Raw genomic sequence first — 21,020 nt, forward strand, 5'->3', positions numbered from 1 at the left:
GAGGGAAAATCATACACTTGAGGTTCTTGGATGGACTCCAGCCTTGTTCAACCTCATTATATCCAGTTGTGATCATCGGAGAAAAAGATCACATATATTTTAGTAACTGCCTTAAGTGCAGGGTACCCAACTTCTCTTGTGATTTATGTGGTCAACACAAACCTTATACACATATTCAGAAGTGTATTATTTAGTGTAACTGAACTAGCAAAATCTATTTAAAACTTTGTTAACAGCCCATGAATGTGAACATCTTAGACCCACCAATTATTGCTAATTCCTATTAATGAAGTAGTTGAAGTTCACATACACAAGCTTTCCAGCATCGACTCCATTCCCTCATGTTACACTTGCCCTGCCTATGTCCCTGGAGGTCCAAAGGCCAACATGAGGCAGGAGAGGTCTACTCCAAAAAGAGAGGGGTAGGTGGTTATAGGAAGTTTTCAGTGTCTTGGGTTCTTCACCAGGAAGAACATACTGTTGTGATGGTGAAGTTTTCTTCCTCTTTGCTCTTAGCTTCACTGTAGGGTTATTTTTATTCATTTGCTGCCCATGTCCACTTGCTGGCTGTTCATTCACTGGCCAGCGATTCCACATTGTGTTTAAGTTTTACCACAAGTCTTTCACATTTCCTGGAATCACTTCTTGTGCTCTCTTTGTCATCCCCAGAGCCCGTGTTATCCAGTGTACAAGGCTGCATTCCTGCAGTGAACGCAGTTTGGCCACTGTGCTCTGTGTGTATCTGAGCCTCTGGATTTTCAAGGCCTTCACTATCATCATTTGCTTGTACTTTTGCAGTCCCTCATACAATCCTGTTCTTGTCAACAACCTTCAAGATGTGCCTTCCTGATAAAATTACTGATGTTACATTAGCACAACCTAATTGAGTATGTCCCAGTTCATGGGTCATTGAACTCGACATAAGAGTCTCTCAGCTGACGGATGCACATGGTTTGGTACCCAGCTATTAGGAGTACCTCTTGTGGCATATCACTAGTATGTTATCAAAATTACTGTACTACTGTCTTACAGATTAGTCAGCAATCATATTTCTTGTCTGGAAATAAGGGATAACCACATGACAGATAAGGGACAGTACTTTCTTTTGAGGGATAATTTAAGGGAAAATCAATTGCCTTAACATACAGTTTTTGCATAAGACTTCTCAAGCTTTTCATCCATGACCACAATTGATAAAACGAGACACTTTATTCCAGTGAATATTTAGCTCCTTACATAAGTAAAATTATATGCAGATATCAAACAGCTGAATATAGAGAGTGATGGTATTTGCATTCCTTGTACTACCATGTGGAAATACATTTCTGATGTATCTCATCACATTTCATTGGCACTTGAAAAGAAAAAAGGGATGTAAATTAATGTTTGTACTGTAACAGTGTAGAAAAAAATCAGCCTTTGTGATGTGATAGGAGAGGAATGGGTCAGTCTAAAGAGGTTAAAAAATTAGATATTTGGATGAAAGTCTTCCAAAAAACAATATGTATAAATCTTTTCACTATTTCTGCCGAATTTTCAAGTTTTTTGTTTCAACATCAGTACTCACTGCTCAGTTTGCCAGCCTGCCTGCAAAACCAGGCAACGAGCTGATTCCAAAGCTGAAAGGCACCTGTTGGCTATGGGCATAAGTGACAGGGCAGCTGGGACCCAGAACAGGGCAGCTGGTGGCTCACCAGCAGCACAGTCCTGTCCCACAGCTGCACAGGCTCTAAGATGTACTTAGAGTGTTAAAACAACATATTAATTAACCGCTTTTCCCCTCTGCTTTGGACATACAAACTATCCCACTTGTGATTTGCACGGGGCACAAGGTGTTAGCATTCACTGCTGAAGCCCTTTTGTGTCTGTCCCTTCTGGAACCAGCACTGCTCATTCACGATCAAGGTGAGATTCCTGCCTCTCACTAGCACCCGTTGCTCAAATATTAATTTTTATGCCATCCCGGAAAGGATTCCTAAAGTAAATCATTATTCATTCTCAAAGCTTTCTGAAAATGGAAGGGACTCCACAGCTTGGTAGAGTTGTAGGGTGGCTGGTTGAGACTCCTGGCTGTTAAGAGTGTGATTTAGTCTTGTTGATTCCCAGTTGCATTTCCTTGTTTCTCTATACTTATGGTAACATTTTCTTGTACTTAGCTTATAAACTTTTTGTTACTGAGACATCTAATTATTTTTTGTTTTCACACTATGTACTGATTTAATAACATAGATCTCTAGGTGTTGCTGTCAAGTGTATCTGAAAAGTTATTTAAATATGCTTGAGCAGACCTTGAATTAGAGGCTCTTTTTGTTCTTGTATAGTTGTTACTTTTTAGAGTAGTATTTAAAGTTGCTTTCAGGCTGGGAACTAGGAAAGAGTTTAACTCTTCCTGTGCTAGACCACCACAGCACAGCACGTCATATCATGTGTTATAATGTGTTTAACAGCACTTTGTGTGGTAAATTTTCTGGTTGCAGCAAGTGCAAGTAGATCAGACTGGATTCACAGTGCCAGTACTTGAATGGTGTCCATTGTAAGTGGCTGGATAACTTGGTGACTGAAAGGTACAGCTCCTGGTTCCCAGTAGCTGTGATACTCAATACTCTTATTTTTTTAAAAATACAAATGGAAAAGAGCTTCTCCACATGTGTTCTGTAAATCTCTGCTATATCTGAAAGAGTCATTTCTCCAAAGCCTGTTACAACAGGTGTGTTCCCCATGAACCTGAACATTCCTGACTATTCTATATCTTCTTTTTTTCAGATTAATCGTGCCCCAAGCTTTGGAACGGATCAAAAAATAGACTATGATGTAAAAAAAGGTGTTCTGCTGAATGCATTACAACTTCTCAACATACGGTAACTTGACCTCTTTTCTTCAGTCTGGATCGTTGTTTGCTTTGATTTTTTTAAAATTTTTTCTTTTTTAAAACTTGAATTGGACAGGGAGAAAATGAAGACTGTTTTTTCACCTTCATATTTTCAAAATGTAAATGTTTCCCTTGCTGTCAGTTTTGCTATAGAAATAACCCAAATTTAATTTTTCTTCTTGCACATGTGCTTGCAAAAAAAGTGAATAGTAATAGTAATTTTTGTACTTTTAAAAAAAATTATTTTTCAAAGGGGTCTCAAAGTTGGGATGTGTGTGCAGTCATGGGCATGGTGATAGTGTCATATATAGTCAAAAGCCATACCCTCTACAGGAAAAGTTTGTAGCTGGGATATGTTGGAAAAAAGCTACACTTCAGGAAAATAGAAGCAACCATGTTTGTACATTAAAGTATAGCAGAGAGTTTACACAGTACCCTTAAAGAATATTGTAGCCATGAAAGTTAATACTAAATAAACTCCCAACTTAGTGAGTGTTTCAATTCTAATTTTATGTAATAAACCACACCTGACTGTTTGGAAAATACAGATGATACACTTGATATGAAAGTGCATCTTAGCTGCATTGGATTGACATTTCTTAATATCATCTGTGTTTCAGGACAAGTGATAAAAGGAGAAATTTAGCTCAGCAGAAGGCTGAGGCTCAAAAAAGACTGTATGGTCAAGGGTCAATGAGAAAACTGTTGCCAGGCTCCTCAGACTGGGAGAAGCAGCGCCACACGCTGGAGAGGAGAAAAGAAGAGCTGGTAGGAAGGGGAAAAAAGTGCCGTTTCTTGCCCGTGGTTTATGGTCTCTTTGTTTTAATTGTCTTATTTTCTTGATTTGTAGAAGGAAAGACTTGCACAAGTACGTAAACAGATTTCCAAAGAGGAGCATGAAAATAGACACATGGGGAACTACAGGTGCATATTTTTGACTGTATTAGTAGGAAGTATTCAATGCATTCATCAGGAATAATGGAAATAAGTATTTGTGGTAGATGACAATTTTCTGCTAAAAATGTGTAGGCATTTATAGAAAATATATACATCTACATCAGGTAGGTTTTTATCCAGGTAGTTCTTGATTCTAATTTTTTATATGCACTTAGGAATTTATATGACATCAGTCACCCTAGTATTTGTGCAAGACATTTGTTTGAAAGACGTGATCGTTCACACTCAGTGTGCCAAGGAGCATGACTGTTGTTATGGACCTGTCCTGTAAACACATGTGATCATTCTTATCTCACTGGGGATTAGGGGGGGCAATATAGGGGTATGATTATTCCCCTGTAAAGAAATCGAGTCTGATTTGTATCTCAGAGGCTTGCCAAAAATTCAGAAAATTTATTGGTGCATCCACCATTTTTAATAGAGTGATATTTGAAATACTGTATTTGTACATAAGTACCTTCAGATTCCTTGGTAAAATATGTTCAACAAGAGCTTTATCTTGTCAGTTACAATGGGCATTGGCCAGAAAACAAAAATTTTGTTTAATGATGCTTTTATTATTATTTCTTGATTTGTGCTTCAATGAGAAGTGAAAGCAAGGCCTATGAATATTTATTGAAAGGGAGCAGAGTATGGAAGAGATGATGGGAATATTTGCCCACTCTTTATAATATTCATCCAGAACGTGGGAGATCTGAGTTTACATATTTTATTCTGAATTAGTCAGAATGCCTATATTACTGTTCTTCATCACTGCTTTTTTTGAGCAGATGTTCTGTAATTCCCAGAAAAGTTCTCATTTAAACAGATAGATGTTTGTGTGAAATTTTCATTTTTGATGACTTAACATTTTGCTTTCAAAAAGTCTGTCTTTGTAACTTTCCCAGTTTTAATTACACCCTTTCTTGATGGAGCTGAACTAGTACGTAAAAAAACCCCTAAATGTAAAATGAGGTGATGAAGTGGTTATTTTCATATCATTTAGAGAAACACTGTGGTGCTTTAACACATTTTTCTTTTTTGCTAACTTTAAAATCTCCCGTATTAAATGATCACGTTTTAGGTTGTTTATTCAGTTCTTGACTGAAAATGAGCCACATGTTCTCCTTATTGAGCTTTTGGGTTAATGTCATTCAATAAAAACACAACAATATTTTTTTCTCAGGAAAAAGTGAAGTGTCACTTCATGAGGAATGTGCTCCTGTAAAAGGGCAGTAAAAGGGCAGAACAGCTTTGTATTTTCTTATTACCATGGGCTAGAGAAAAGGCTGAAGAATCAGTAGATCCTGAGAAGAAAAGTAATCTTGGCCAGAGATGCAGAGGAGTTTTATGGGAGTGTTATGCAGTATTTTCTCCATGTGAGATTCCTTCGCAAAGCAGGACTGACTTCTGTCAGGCAGGGACATAGAATCATGGACATTTTGGGTGCTAGTATTGCTGCATGGATTAATATTGCACTCTGAACAAAAATCCAGAGAAACCTCAATGAACCTCAGCAGGCTTGGGTTCAGTCTGTGGGTGTCAGCTCAGCAGTTGGCTCAGCTGCTGTCTGTCTGCAAGCACAGCAGGAGTCTGGGCAGCCCAGGGAGCTGTGCTTTCTGGATTTTGGGAATTCCAGAGGAATTGGAAAGGACATATATGACTTTGAAATGGCTTTCAGCTGCAGTCTGCTTCTACCTATATTAAAAGTATTATCCTTCCCTTAAAGTACTGTTCTATGGCACTTTTTCTGCAGTAGAATCCACACCATTAAAACATGTTGGCTGAGCCTCAATTAGAGCTCCTCAGCAAAACCATCCTCGTTTTGCTCTAGAACTGCCCCGAGTCTAATGATATTATAACCATCCTATTTTCATTGCAACAAAGTCCTCATGATAGATAACTTTCCAAGGAGAAAAAGTCTGAAAAGGAAGAAGGAGAAAGAACTTTGTAAAAAGTTCAGAAAGGACTCACAAATACATAAAAGTCACATAATACTGGCACTATATAAACAATGTCTATGCTTTGCACACTGCAGGCAAAATTAATTTATGGATTACTCCTTACAATTCATTAGAAATTAAGTTTTCCATCTTCATAATTTCTGGCTGCGTTTCAGGCATTTGTGACAGATGGATTGAGTGGTGTTCTTCAAAGCCCATTCTTGCTTGATGAACATGAATAAATCACCAAATCCTGCTTCTCATACTGCCATAATCTTCTTACCTGTGATTTTAGAGAATAATGGCATTGCTGCTCTAATGGAAATCAGGGTCACTCTATATATCCGTGTACCAGAATTCTTTTTCTTTCTTATAGTGCCTATTTCTTCCTGTTATTTTTTTGGAGGCTTGGAGGATTTAGCATTCAAGTTCAGTACATATTCAATCTTTACTTTACATCCTGCCCATGAAATCAAAGCAATTGTTCAGATTTTCACTGGTTTGTGTCCTTTTATTGCTAATACAAATTATTTTGTGGCTCTACATTTTACATGTGATATTTTGTTAATATTTAATGAATCATTCACACCTGCATGCATCATTCACACCCACTGAAATTTCTGAGCACTGCAAAACTGGGTTTTGGTGTACCTCTGGAATGACCTGCATGGTTTTCTTTTTGCTGGTTTAAACACGATGTGTTGACTGAGTTAAAATTAGATTTAGAGAGCAATGTTCAGAGTCTGTGTTTTATGGTATGATATTATATAATTACTATAGATGGGACACACATGCATTATAGAAGAGACTGTATTAGTGACATTACTTTTGTTCTTAGCCTGATAAATAGCTTCTATCTTAAACTCCTCTCCTTTTTTCCCTGTGCTAGGCGAATTTACCCTCCTGATGATAAGACATTACTTGAAAAGTATGACACTTTGTTAGCCACTGCTTTCCAGACCTTTCTTGCTGGAAGAGCAGCTTCACTGCAGCGGGAAATGAATAATCCTTTGAAAAGAATGAAGGTACTGAAGTACATGAAGTATTTAGAAGTTACTTATCTTTGAATTCATGACCTTGTGGTTTAGTTTCACGATAATCATGTGTGATGGCTAATAAATAGCATTTGATAATGTTTCCATGATTTTATTATTATTCTTTGTGCAGCTTGTGGGCCAGATCCTTGAATCTGGATGAACTGCAGTGGACCCAGGGTGGAGACAGGCTAGATGGCTTTAAGCTACTTTACCATATCCCTGATCCTCAGCCTTACCCCTGGCCAAACCAGAGGTTGGCAGAAACTGCTTTTGAGCTGGTAATTGCCTCCTTCTTCCTCCAGTAACGTTCCCAGCCTATTCATCCACCTCTATGGACTGGAACAAGAGATACCCTAAAACCAGCTCCACTAGTTAAAGGCATCCAAAACCTCTGCCTGTTTGCTTACTTATTTAGTCAGAGACAGTAGGAAAATGACTATATTAATAACCAGTTAATGTGATTTAATTTGAAATCTGAGAAATAAATGATTTTGCATCTTTGTAGTTGGCATCATCCAGCAGTTTTACAGGAATCTTTGTTTAACCCTTTCTTCAGACTTTTATTTTTAATACATGTTAAGACTTGATTTTAACTTTCATTTTGCTTGTAAGGAGAGATGCATGCATGAGAAGAAATTCTTTTATTTCCTCCTGTGGAGGAATTCATAGTCTTATTTCAGGAATTAGTAATCAGAGTAATTTCAAGTTCCTACCACCTTCTGCTTGAATTTTGGAAGGACAGGGTATGTCCTGCTTTGAATCAATTTTAATGAAATTCCCATTTCTAGGAGGAGGACATTTTGGATCTTCTGGAGCAGTGTGAAATAGATGATGAAAAGCTAATGGGAAAATGCACCAGGCAGCGAGGACCTAAGGTATTTGACTTCTAGATACCAATTTTTTGTTTCACTCTGTAGACAGGTATTCTGGGAATTTTAAGTGGGGAATTTAGTTAGCTGGTCTTGGTGGAAGTTTTCTTCTTCAGACTGGCACTAACTTTTTTTTTTTTTAAAGTATGGAGAGAAGCATCACTACCATTTGTCCAACTAAATCCCATTAAAATTTTAAGTGTATATAAGATCCTTCTTTCCCTCTCTAAACTGTTTTGAGGAATTGCCATGCTTGGCAACTGCTGTTGTGCAAGAGATTGCTTGATTTCAGTGTGTGAAAGGATTTTTATATCAATAGCCTATCTCAAAAGAATGCTTTCATCTTTAATTGATTAGTTCCAAAATTAGAAATTTTGAGATCATGAAATAAAAGGCACTATGGAAGATCGAAGAATTAATTATAATTTTAGTATGTCTGTGGCTTCCTCACTTGCTAAAATAGTTGTACAGTGTATCTTGGAACCTCTTTTGTATCCCAAATCTGCTTTTAATGTGAATGTATATTATTTTTAGCTTAATGCTTTCTGATTGTGTGCATAGTTCATGTGAGTCTTTGCCTTAAATAAATGGCATATCTCTGTAAGCCAGTAAAGATAAATAGTTTGAGCTTGGCTAAAATAAGTATGTTTTTTATATCCTCCAAATGTTTTAGGTCAAGTCTGCTTAGAAGAGCCTGCATCTGTGTTCCTGAGCTCTGATGGATTTGTTTGTTGATGCATGTAGATTTTTTTACAGCGTTTCATGTTTCTGATGACATGGTGTACAAATCTGTGAATTTAAGTACAAAATGAATGCTGACAATTGTTCTGAGCTTGAAGAGGTACTTCAGATATGTGTAAGAGTCCAAAGGGCTACCTCTTATTACAGACATGCATACTGGAAAGAGGATCTACATACCCAATCTGGTATTAAGATAGATTTGCAGGGACCTCATTACAAATATGGGGATTTTGTGAGCTAGTGCCTTAACAGCAGTGGATTCGTTTAAAGAAGAAAAAAAATCCAGTCCACCCAAGCAACACACTCAATCCCCATTCTTCAGGAATTCTTTTCCTGGAAGTTTGTTTTCAGTTCTTTAACATAGGGTCACTTAATTCAAGTTTAACATCTCAGTCACGTTTTTTCCTTTTTCCAGAAGCCTGTCTTTTCCCAGCAACCCCCAGAGAGCATCCACCCGTTTGACTGTATCACACAGACTTGATCTATTCTACCTCTACACTGGTTGCACACAAGCCATTCCCAAACTGGAGGCTGGAAATGTTTAAAAGGGTACTAAGCCCAAATTGAAAAACCTCTCTCAATTAGTTTTAGGATGAATTTTGATTAATTATGAGTCAGACTATATGCCACGGTCTTCTTTTATAGCAGACAAATGGACTGTGTAGCTTACAAGCTGCTCTACCAGTACAATATTGTTTGCATTTGGAGGAGAAAGAAAGCATTGCTTATGACCGAAATTTCCATTTTTTTGGTGATAAAATCAATGAAATCAAAAGGGAAAGGAATGAAACTAGCTATTCCAGGGAGATTGTTTCTTTTCCTTGCAGTGTGCACACTTCATGGTATACAGGATTTCTAGTCCTGCATCTTTTTTATGGTCCTGTTACACTTCTCAATCATTTAACCCTCCCTGGTTGTATAATGTCCTGTGCACTCCCTTTGAAATACAGATGCCCATTGTGGATGGGCTTGGATCTGTTACCAAAAGAGCAGCACCTCTTTCCTATGAGGGGTGAGGTGCATATGGCCATTGATATGCATTTAATTGGCCACCTCTTTGTAAAGGGGATGCTATGAGATGTGTAGGCTCTAAATATTTATTTTATAGAAATCTGGAGAGTGGGACAGGCAGTAGAACTTACTATTGCCTGTCAATGTGTCAGGTAGGAGAATAATCCAGCTGTAAAACTCTTTTGGTAACCATAAAATCCTACAAATAAAGAACTATTTGCATATTAAGAAAGTAACGTATGCAAATTCTAACAGAAAAAAAACTAAACTGACCATGGGACAGGTACTTTTCACATCATGTTATCCAACATGAAAGGTTCTTTTAGAAGGTCATAAAGTGTCTCTCCCCTTAAAATTCAGTAGGTGGCCTGCTGACAGAAGAAACTGTTAGGAGGTCAGATGCACTGCCTTTTGTGCACTCTCTTCCTCAGAAAAAAAGAACAGTCAGGACTCAGAAAACTCTGTACAGAACAGCTGGAATAGTCAGGGGAGACGTGTTTTCCTCCTCATCCTCCTCCCTACATAGAAACATATATAAATATCTACATTTGCACATACCTATCTATATATGAAGGGTAAAGGGGGGTGTGTATAAACAACTGTTCCATAATTGCCAGGAATTTCAGCCTTATTTTTATTTGAACGTGATTAGGAACTCCGTGTAGAAAAAAAATCAAGAATTTCTCAGAATGCAGGCATTTTTTTCCTGCAATGAAATGTTACTGAGTTCTGTGTAGATTGAGAAATGCATTCTGGAAATGTCCAGTTTATTTGTAGCCTCTAGAGGTCTCCTTGCACCTCCACACTGCCGGGGTTACCGTGTCTCACACTGTACCTGTGTGTGTGGGATGAAGGGCTGGGCAAAGAAAAGAACAGCTAGTGGAGAGGAAATGAGCAATTACTGTCCTTTTCAATCCTTTGCTATAAGATCAGATGAGTTTAATCACAGAAAAATCAGGTTAGCATAGGGAGAAAATCAAGGTGAATAAACTTGCTAAGCAATCAAATATCTCTTACTTTAGGAGGTCATTTGTCCTTATTGCTTTTCATAATTCTTCAACTTTTCTTTTTGTTCTTCTGTGTTAATTGATGTGAAGTCCTGGTCAGGATGTTCTTACTGTTTAGTGTAGAATGTGTGAGGAACATGTATATGATAAGTGGAAAGCCCCTGTGAGTTTTGAGTGAAAATGTTTATTATACCTTGCCTAACTCATCAGGGATGTCTGATCAATGGATTTCTATCATACACAGTATTTCATGGTTAGGACAGCTATTTTTAAGAAAGCAGTAAGGCACACTGTCCTTTTGGCAGATAGATAAATACATAGCAATGTATTCTTTGTGTAACAGCAATTGTCAGGGCTCTCCTCAATGGTATATTCTTCTTTAACTTCTCTTTATCTGGTCTAACAACTTGGGATTGCATAAACAGGCTGTCACTTTTTAGGCAGAAATCTCTTCCCTGCTTTGCCTGGAATGGAAGTTTAGGAAGTATATGTTTAGTTATAAAATGTATCTTGCAGCAACAGCATGTTTTGGGGCTTTTTTCTGTTACCTCTCCTAATAAATCTAGGTGCATTACATGATGTTAATACATTAGGAAAGTTTAAATTCTTCCCGAGAGTTCTTCTATTTCACTCTGACTCAAAGTATATTCAGAAATTACGATATTTTTTTTAAATCTGAGCTTTAATTGCAATCCATCCGATGACTAGGAAGATGTTGCCATCAGCATAGCTTCCTACAGCTGTTACTGGAAAGAAAATGTGTAGGAAAAGGAGGTGACCAGTTCAATCTGCTTAGGATAGTAGAGGTAATGGAGGATACTGCATTTTTCGTGTCTGACCGATGACAGATGGAAGAAGGAAAATTTTCATTTGTCGTTTCTGTTCTTGTATCAGTTTCTCTGTCTCCTACTTTCTGATTTTTGTCTTGCAGTATCCTTGGAAATAGCTCAGGATTCATTAGCCAATGGCACTGAATCCCATGTGCATATGGGACACCAAGAACACCCAGCACAGCTTTCTATATTCTTCCAGTTTCTGCTCTCTGCAGGATGTGGATTAATCACTTTCTTTTTCAGAAGTATAGCAGCTGAAGTTCCTTGGCATGTTTTTTTACTCCATGTTGATCATGGCTGAACTCTAACTTCAGTTATTGCAAATATCAGCAAAGGACCTAAACTGATTGTAAATAGTATTCTATAGCACTTGATTTATGATTTCAAACTATAATTCAATATGTCTGGTAGTGCAAGTCATACTTGAAATAAAATAATTCCCCCCTCCCATTACTATATTACGCTGTTCTTCATGTGAGAAAGATTAGGATTACTGTGGAGTCAATTTAATGAAATATTTAAGCATTTATTCTAAAATATAGAACAAACTTCCAGTCTAATTTGGGAGGGTTTATAGCTGTGCAAATCCTGCCTGAACCTGCCTGAATCAGGTACTTTTTTTTTTTCCCCTTTTTCTTTAGCCCTTGTGTTCAATGCCAGAAAGTGCACATTCCTTAAGGAAAATTAAGAACCACAGTAGTGATAGTAGCTGTGATAGTGGTAGCTGTGAGTCAGAATCGGGAGAGGAAACTGAAAAGGAAGATCACAATGAAAAAAAAGAGAAAAAAGTTTCATATGATCTTGAAGAAAATAAATACAAACCTCTGGAACGATCAGGTAAGTGAAATCATTTTTCCAAGTAAGTCTGGCTTTGATGATGAATTACATGAAATTCTTCAGTATTTTAGAATGTATCAACATTTGTATCTTAGGAGTAAACACTGGTTTGCTTGTTTCATTTTCTTTAAAGTATTTTCTAAATTAATAGATATAGCATGTTATTTTTTTGTTTTAGTAGTATATTGTCTCAAAGAATTTCATAATGTAATTGCACATGTGTAGTACTGCTTCTAAAATTTTATTTTTCATAGCATTTGTTTAGCAGAAGACTGAATTAAAAAACTACAGCTATACAGGAGCAGAGGAGGGATACCAGATCTGCAAATATGGGATCCATCGAGCACATTTTCTCTCCTGTTTCCATATTCTTACGGTCAGGAAGTCACACTCAGTAGTCACATACTTTTTGACCTACAGGGCACATGCCCTCTCTAATAAATCTTATGGATGTTATAGAGGACTGGAGTCTACTTGATTAAAGCTGAATATGGGGAAGAAATAAATCTTCTTATAGAGTGTGGAAATGATGTCTTATTAGGGGATCTGACATGACCGGGTGCTGCATTTATCGTTATTCATCATACAGGGTAGTACAACATATGTTCACACGTGTTGATCACGTATGTTATTAGTTACAAAGACTGAAAAATGGGCATTAAGAGAATAGTAAGTAATTACTTCACTCATTTAATTTGTCTGCAGGGAGAATGAACTGGAAAGCCTCCAATAAACCTGTCAAATCTCCATCGTACTCGTCCCCCACGTCCTGCCCAGGCCCCATGAGGCGCTCAGTGAGCTGCCCTCGCTCCATCTCAGTGCTCACTGTGCAGCCCCAGGCAGCTGAGCCACGGCCCTGCTCAGCCAAAGCCCCTCTGCAGCTGCAGAGAACAGCCTCAGTGAACAGGTCTCACTCCTTGAACCGCAGCCCATCCTCAGCCAGAGTCTCTCACACAGCCACCTTAGGGACTGGGAACTCTCCAGGGGTGAGTTAACACAGCAGTTGCATTCAAAATGTGTTCCATTTCTCCAAAACTCAAGAAACACATTTCTAATTTTCACCATGTCAGAAAGCCTAAGGTTATTTTGACAGATGCTTGGGAATGTAAGATCTCCAGACCCGTCTATGACTCAGGGTGAGTGCTAACTGTAATGTTTCAGGGTTCCTGGTGCAGCAATAGAGATGTTACATTTTGTGAGAATGGAAGCCTGAAGAGTTTTTGTGAATGGGCAGCCTTCTCTACTAAATAGGTTTTTGAAGATAGAAAGGGTCATTACGTCTCTCAAAAATTTTCTGTGATTTGTTTGGGGGCTTCTGGTTCTGAAATAAGGATGCACCTGCCTTCAAAATCTTTACGGTAACAAAAATAGATCAATATTCCAAACCCAGTGTATACTCCAAGGGTAAATACATTGTACCAAAATAAAACATTAGTAAGACTTTGTATAGGTGTCCGTTGTAGAAGAAGGTGTAAATAATTTTCAACCCATACTTGTTTTATGTATGGTATACCACTGCAGGAGAGCTCTACTTCCACAGTGAACAGCTGAAAATTTATGTAGTGCTTGTTGTCTTCAGGATTTGCCACTGCAATAACTGCAAGTCATTTTCTTTCTTTAAAAGGGAAGATAAAAGCTTCCTTCATTTTGAAGCCTCTCCTTGAGACAGATAAGCAACTAGACTGAATAATTAATAATCAGATTAAACACTTTTAGGTGTTTAGAATTTGTGTGGTTAGTTATAATTTCACAATGTACTTTGAACCATATATATTTTTTCATTTTGTTACCAGACTGTCATCCTCTTTGGCATCTCCTTCCCAGCCCAGGCATTTGTGCTGCTGTGTTTGCATGGTGGAGCACACATTCCCTTACCCAGGCAGTGTTGGTGGGGCTCAGGCCAGGCTCACACTGCACTGCATGTGCTGCCACAGCCTTGCCATTCCTGCTTTGATGCCTGACCTATATATTCCATCACCCACATCATTCACTGGAGATGGGGCAAAACAAATTGGCACTTTTAACCCATATTTGCAGCCTTTCTGTATTGTGGTGAGCTTTGATTATGAGAAATCCTTTTGTAATGCTAATTAACTTGCTTCACAGTATTTACTATCTTTAATCATCATTTTTATCCAGTAGAACACTCATTGTCTGTTTTGCCTGTGAGGCTTTGTCTAAATGATGAAAAAGGATCCTGTTAAAATTGTGTGCTGACATCTTGTGAAATACTCCTTAACAGAGCTTTCCATCTCTAAAGTCAGTTAATAGAATTGGAAAGACATTAAGATTGTGTCTTCACAACAAGGCGCCGAAGGTATTTTTTATCGCATTAGCTATCTCGAGTTTAAAAAGTACCCTTTTATCATCATGATGTACTCGGAGAGCTTAATGAGACAGGGCTAATATAGATTTTTCTATTCACATTAACTTTATATCAAATATAAATTACTGAAAGATTAAGAACAGTCTCTTACCATCTGACATTAAAAATGGGCTACTTGCTTAAATTAACATTAGTAAGAAACTTATACTCTCTTTTTCATTGAGAAAGCTCCACCACAGAAATGATCTTGATATGCAGAACAATTACACTGGGTGATAGAGCTTAGGTCACACTTCCTAAAAATAATGTTAATAAAATTACTTACAGAATGGATAAGAACTACTCATAATTTAGCACCGTATTCTGAATGGAACTCTCTTCATAATTATTTTTGCAACTAAGAATAATATAATATATATTACTGCTAGAATAAAATTAAAATTGATAAACTGTGATTTCCTAAAAAGAAATCGTTTGTGCATGATAAAGTGTTAGTTTATCTATCTTTTGGGCAAAAAAAGAGCAGTACATTGCCATTTTTTGGAGGCTGCTGAGATCTAAATGTTCTAAAGATATGGAAACAAAGTTTAGAATAAGCCATTTACAGTTGGAAATTACAGACGTTATTATAGCAGTTATAAACAATTTGGAACTATTTGCTATCCTATTTCAGCCACATTAATATGTATCAAATAGCAGGGTATTTTTTTGTACTTGGAAGTATTTATCCGTAGCTTAGAGCAAAAATATCCTTAAGTATTGTATTTTTACAAGATACAAAGATTTAGAAATGCCTAAAAATTTTGAATTTCATCTTGAAAAAAATTAAAATGCAAAAGTATGTTAAAGTAAAGAAAGAGGATCAGAAATACTTCTACATAGTATCTTATGTTTTAAAGAAAACCCTCGAACCCTCCAGAGAAGGTCTTTTACAGACACTGTAGGGGTTCTGATCAGTGGTGGTATAAAAAGCACTGACATTTTAAACAAAATTCTGGACAACTGAAGACACTGTCAGAGCCCTGACTGACCAGAAGTGCAGCAAAGTGTCCTTGCTTTTTAATGCTTCCTGAAATTGTGGCTTAATGATATATTGCCAGTTTCTGTTCAATTGCTGAAGTGAAGAACTGAAAGGGTGATTTTTGTGACTAATAATATTTTTCATAATGCTGAATTTGAATTCAAAGTCTGTTATCTAAATTTCAAATTTATACTTAAATTGTGTGCACCATAAATATTGAATATATATTTGTGTATTCTGTTTCAAACAAACTTACATTTGAACTGTTTTTCTTGAATTTCTTGACAACTCTAAGTAATGGTGATGCATTAATGTACAAGACGTGTGTATATTAGTTATATCTTAGATAATATGTCTATAAATTTAAAGAATATATTTTATATCACCCTATTTATAAATTTTTTTTCAAGCAAACATCTTTATAATGTGATTTAATGACACTCTTGAAATTTTTCCTCTGCTTCGTATTGGTTTTTAGAGTGAGTCTTTGCTGCAACAGAAAACAAAAGAGCAAGAAGTTGCTTTGACAAAAGAGACTCTTCTCCTTATCAATGACATGAGAATCAAGTTCCCAGGAAAAACAGATGAAGAATCTGAATTAATTATAGAAGATGTGAGTATCTATAAATAAGAAAAAAGAACAGGCTAGACACTGTTTAGACCACTGAAATGAAGCAAAGTAAAAAGCTCAGTCCATGATTCTTGAGCTCCTTCGGCCTTTAACCTTCCAAAACTCAGGATAATTCAGAAGAGTTTGGAAGTTTGGAGCTTTGCATACTTTCTGACTTTAAAAAAGCAGCACTGAAAGCATTCCTATGTCCTTATAAAATATATGAGAAACAATCAGGAAGGTTAGGAAAATTCAATTTTTCATTGTGGAGAAAGTTAAAACTTTTAAGTAAGGCAAGAAGAATGTCACAATTAATATTTCATCTGATTTTGTTAAAACAGATCCTGACGTGTTTAATTGGCTCTCAGAGGTGCACAGCAGAGCACTCAGAATGGTATCTGCAAGGCAGACTGGAGTTTGCTGCTCATAAAGAACACCAGTCACACACTTTTCGGCTCTTCTGGTCTACCAGCTTAGCCTTTCTCACATCCAACACGGTCCTGAGCCTCGCAGTTTATCAAAGACATGAAACAGTGCCTAAGCAAAGGTCAATTAAAAACCAATATTAAGATATATAAGCAGAAATTGCACGTTTTTGCAAACGTTCCCCCCCCCCATAAATCTGCAAATATTTTTCTATTTGTTTTAGAGAAAACTTCTCACAGTGGTCTTTTGGAGGCTCACAATTTTAAGCATTAGGAATGCTCATGAACGAAATACCAGCTTTCAGTTGGGCTTTTTGTATTTTTTATCTTGTGTTTTACAATGATTACAGATTATGGATAATTGGAAGTATCATAAACCAAAAGTGTCATCCTATTGGTTGGTAAAACTGGATCCAACAAAGCAACGAAAAGTAAGTGACATATTTCATTTGCTGAAGGTCAGCTGAACTAGATGCACAGCAGTGTTTCTACTGGTGTTTAGCAGTAGCTGGGAGTGACTTGAGATGCTGAAATCCTGGCTATTGATACTAACATATGTCTGAATTAATTCTATTGTAGGAAATCATCTTGCTCCATATTTGGATTTTAATTTAAAAACCAATTTCTTAAAAACTTAATCTGCTGAAAGAAAAGGAAACAAATAAATGATTAGTAGCTTAAATACCTAATTTTATCTAACATTCTTAGAAGTGTATTGACTCAGCAGGTTTGATTCATAAGGGTTAAACAAGTCAGCAGTTTCAGACCAAGAATGTTAAAACTCCATCAGAGTTAGTGATGTTGCACTTGGTTATTTGAGTTTTTGACCCACAGTATTAGAATAGATTATACTGAATAAAAAATGGACCTGCCAAGCAAAGAATTTTCTCCTTTAAGCATTATTTCAGAAAGCCCATGATAAAGGGAGGTTCTGCTCTTTATTTGACTGGCAGTCCTGTTAAACCAGGGGTACATGTAGGATCAGGATGACACACATTGATCCAGGTTGTTACTCACAAAAACTGCACAACCAGAAACAGGGACTTTTTGCTCTTCTTGTGAGGATATCTTTTACAACTTAGGAGACTTATCATTCCTGAAGCACTAGCGAGCCCTTCATCTTTGCTTGCACTGGAAATGATTTGCCTTTTTTTTTAACTGCTTTTAACCTCAATCCCTTCAAGCAATCAGATAGTTATTCTTGGAAGGGTAGTTTATAAAAACGGATTAACTTTGACAATGACATTGCAGCTGAGGACTGCCAAATGTCTTTTGTTGATTTGAAAGAAGTATGTTTTATATTCCAATGAGGTGGGTGAAGGAGAAGTGAGCACAAGGTGGGGAATATTTATGCATGTAAGGAATCTGTCTCAAAGGTACCCTTCCACAACTTTGTGAAATACAAACCAGAATCTCAGTCCCCTTCACTCTGCTTACTGGGAAATTCTAACACACAAAAAGAAAATATCTGGGCAATGTACTAGATTTCACAGTGTTCATCCCTGACAGCTGTATTTGCTTAACAATTATTGAGCATGGTGTAGAAAAATTAAACTTCTGCTCATATTCTTAGTGTGTAATATTCAAGAATTACAGCACAAGAACAGGAGGCATTCAGAAGCAAGCTCAGAGTAAACCAATGCAATCAAAGCATGCTAAAAAGAAATTTAACCTCTAAGACTTTCAAGAAAAAGAGACTTCTGGGGGAGGGGAGTTATGACTGCTTCATGTTCTATTACTTTACATAATTTCTTTAGAAGTGTTTTGATGCTTACCAGAGGGTTTTGAATATGCTCTTTCATAACATCTTGTTCCGTTACACCCAGATAATTGCTTTTGTTACAGTAAATGTTGTAAATTAAAGTAAACAGAAAGATGAAGGCAAGCTAGGGAAATTAACTTAGAAAAGTGAAGATGTAGGTTTTGTGACGTTCCAGCCCTTGTGCAATGCCTTGTCTCTTTTCCTAAATGGATGATTGAGGCCATGTTTGCAAATTAAGGACAATTAACTGGTACATTTCCTGCTCTGGCATATTGACAAAGAAAAGTAATTTTTTTTTCCAGAGTACCTGGCAGTCTGTGGCTTGCTCTAAGATACCCAGTTTTCTTCAACTCCAGGTGCTAAAGTAAAAGAAAAAGCTCTACATTGGCATCACTGTTCTTAGCTCATGTCTATTGGACTAGTGATAGAGGCTATACAGGGTGGAATTGTTCTGTTCCACCCAGACAGGTAAATTACCACTAGGCAGTGCAACATTGCAAAGAAATATATGGTTGATCCTTACATAATTTAGGGACTTAGTTAGTTCAAATGGGTGGATACAACCACAGATACCTGCCATTTGTGTGGGAAAGCCTCAGACAGGTGAGACACAAGGAAAGGTGCTTGAGAAGCATGAAGACAACAGGCTAATGCTGCTAAGGAAGTGTCTGAAAGTCTGGACCCATTCCTCAGGCATGGGGCAATCCAAAACCTGGGTTTAGCTCCTGCTGTCACAAAAAAAGATAAGCATCCTTAGGTTATAATTTCTTCCTCTTTCCATCTCACTCTTTGGGAGGAGGAGACTATGGGAGTGAATTTTAGTGGGCTAGACACCTGCATGCATAAAGATTCCCAACAGAGGTGACAGTATTGTATTTGCATTGGATTATTATGTGCATGGATTAAGTGCAAGACCTATGCATGCAAACTAATTCTAGGTCTTCAAAAAGAGCTTAAGTAACATGGAAACCCCATATTTCATCAAGGCTGACATTATTAGGTATCTATAGATTTTCTGCCCATTAAGCACTGCTACACAGCTTCCTTGTGCTACTGCAAGCATTTTAGTTATTTATGCTTTGTTTCCTTCATGGTGTCCTATCAGGCTATTTATAAACAAGTTTGTTATGCAGAACCAAAAAATTGCAATTCTACACCATGCTTCCATACTTTACTGTTCTACTAAATCTCTTTCACCTTTTGAGAGACCATGTGAATCAGTTTGTCATCCATAACTGAAAGTTTCCTGGGAAAGCATTGTACTTTCTCATTTACAAAATCCTATATCAAATCAATAAATACCTCCATCTGTTTACCACTCACTCGAGTCTGACTGGCTTTTGGAAGATGCTGTCAGGCAAAAGAGGCAGAGAGGCTGTTTCCTTTAGAGGAAATTATGTTGATTTAACTGACTTTTTGTTACATGCACCGTAGACTTTTTTGTAGGACAGATCTGACACTGTTCCAAGTGCCAGTGTCAGGCCTAAACACTACTTTGGGCACAAAACCATTTAGATGCTGTCAGTAAGTCTGGGAATAGTCAGAATCCATGACACTCTGGAACCTGTTTTTCTCCAGGGGTTGTGAAGGGAGCATAGGGGCCCGACTGCAGAGAACATGCAGATATTTAAAAGCAGGCAAGGTGAGTCCCAGCTCCCTCCCACACCCCAGTTCAGTCCAGTGGGGTGTGCAGAGGTGTGTCCAAAGGAGGGCTGAGCTGGGCGTGCAGCTGCCTCGGTGCCTGTGCTGTACAGAATGCAGCTCAGCTCTCCTCCCACAGCTGCGTGTACTTACATTTAAAGGTAGTCTGTGTAGAATAAATCCATGACATTTCTATAAATGTGGCTATTTTAAATATCTTGCTGATCATTTTCTCACTTATTGATTTTACTGCACTGTCTCCTGCCAGGTAAACTAATATGGTTTGATCCAGAGTAACACTGAGCAGTTTGTAGCTCTTCAGGCCATTTTAGTTCTTTGTAAAATAGATGATATTTTAAAAGGGGGTGAGAAAAGAAGATATATAATATTTGGGTTGTTAGTTAAGTTGCTTCTAGTCTGTAATTGTGTCCATTTTGTTTCTTTTAAAACTCTTTTTGTCATTTAAATGAACTAGTATTGAACAGACTGAAAAAAATAGAAATGAACTTTTCTCTAATAAAAATAAAATATTTTGATTTGGCTTTGCAAAATGTTATTGACAGAAAAAGCGTATAATAAAAGTTTGCTGATGAATGCACAGAAATGAAACACAGACATCTGTGGGAATTTATAGCTGTGCAGTCATCTCTGTGTGTGTGTGTGTGCAGTCAGTCAGCCATCAGCTGGTTTTCGGTTTTGCAATATGCCTTTGCTTTAATTTACCTGGAATACTCTTTCCTAGGTTTTGGATATAGTCAGGACAGGTGTTCGTGCAGTTCTACAGCATGTGTGGAAAGCTCCAGACGTGGAAAGTTTGCATCTCTACCGTCTGTTTAACCGGGTGTTTAGTCGCTTGCTTTGGAGCCGTGGTCAGGGCCTATGGAACTGCTTCTGTAATTCAGGGTAAGCCTAGTTTTCTTTTCTTGGCCTTCTTCATAACTTCAACATTACAATCAATGCTGGCATACTTTGTTGCTGATTTTTATTCAAGAGAATACTGTACTACAGTGAACTTGTTTTAACAGCATCTAAAGATATAGTATAATTAAATCTAATAATCTAGGCCAACCTTTTCAGAAGTGGAATCCAGTATTTAGTTATGTATTTACAGATATAATAATCTAGGGAAAATAATCTAATTTTCAAAATATC

The 21,020-nt window shown here is 37.3% G+C and overlaps 1 protein-coding gene across 5 annotated transcripts in view; it reads left to right on the forward strand.

The window, feature by feature from the left end:
- Positions 1 to 21,020, forward strand: part of TTLL7 (tubulin tyrosine ligase like 7) — a 59,218-nt gene that overhangs the window by 29,418 nt on the left and 8,780 nt on the right. For 3 of the 5 annotated variants that reach the window (XM_039384698.1, XM_039384697.1, XM_027728102.2), the window contains exons 10-20: positions 2,764 to 2,858; positions 3,490 to 3,637; positions 3,720 to 3,793; positions 6,638 to 6,773; positions 7,574 to 7,660; positions 11,888 to 12,083; positions 12,789 to 13,069; positions 14,326 to 14,400; positions 15,909 to 16,043; positions 16,816 to 16,896; positions 20,611 to 20,771. In XM_039384698.1, the coding sequence (XP_039240632.1) occupies positions 2,764 to 2,858; positions 3,490 to 3,637; positions 3,720 to 3,793; positions 6,638 to 6,773; positions 7,574 to 7,660; positions 11,888 to 12,083; positions 12,789 to 13,069; positions 14,326 to 14,400; positions 15,909 to 16,043; positions 16,816 to 16,896; positions 20,611 to 20,771 (1,469 nt within the window). The remainder of the gene's footprint in view (positions 1 to 2,763; positions 2,859 to 3,489; positions 3,638 to 3,719; positions 3,794 to 6,637; positions 6,774 to 7,573; positions 7,661 to 11,887; positions 12,084 to 12,788; positions 13,070 to 14,325; positions 14,401 to 15,908; positions 16,044 to 16,815; positions 16,897 to 20,610; positions 20,772 to 21,020) is intronic. The other 2 variants (XM_039384700.1, XM_039384701.1) reach the window with 2 other exon arrangements.

Source organism: Pipra filicauda, unplaced genomic scaffold (assembly GCF_003945595.2).
Source record: "Pipra filicauda isolate LSUMZ 115617 unplaced genomic scaffold, ASM394559v2 scaffold36_size6622888_pilon, whole genome shotgun sequence".
In the NCBI taxonomy this organism is placed as follows: domain Eukaryota; kingdom Metazoa; phylum Chordata; class Aves; order Passeriformes; family Pipridae; genus Pipra; species Pipra filicauda.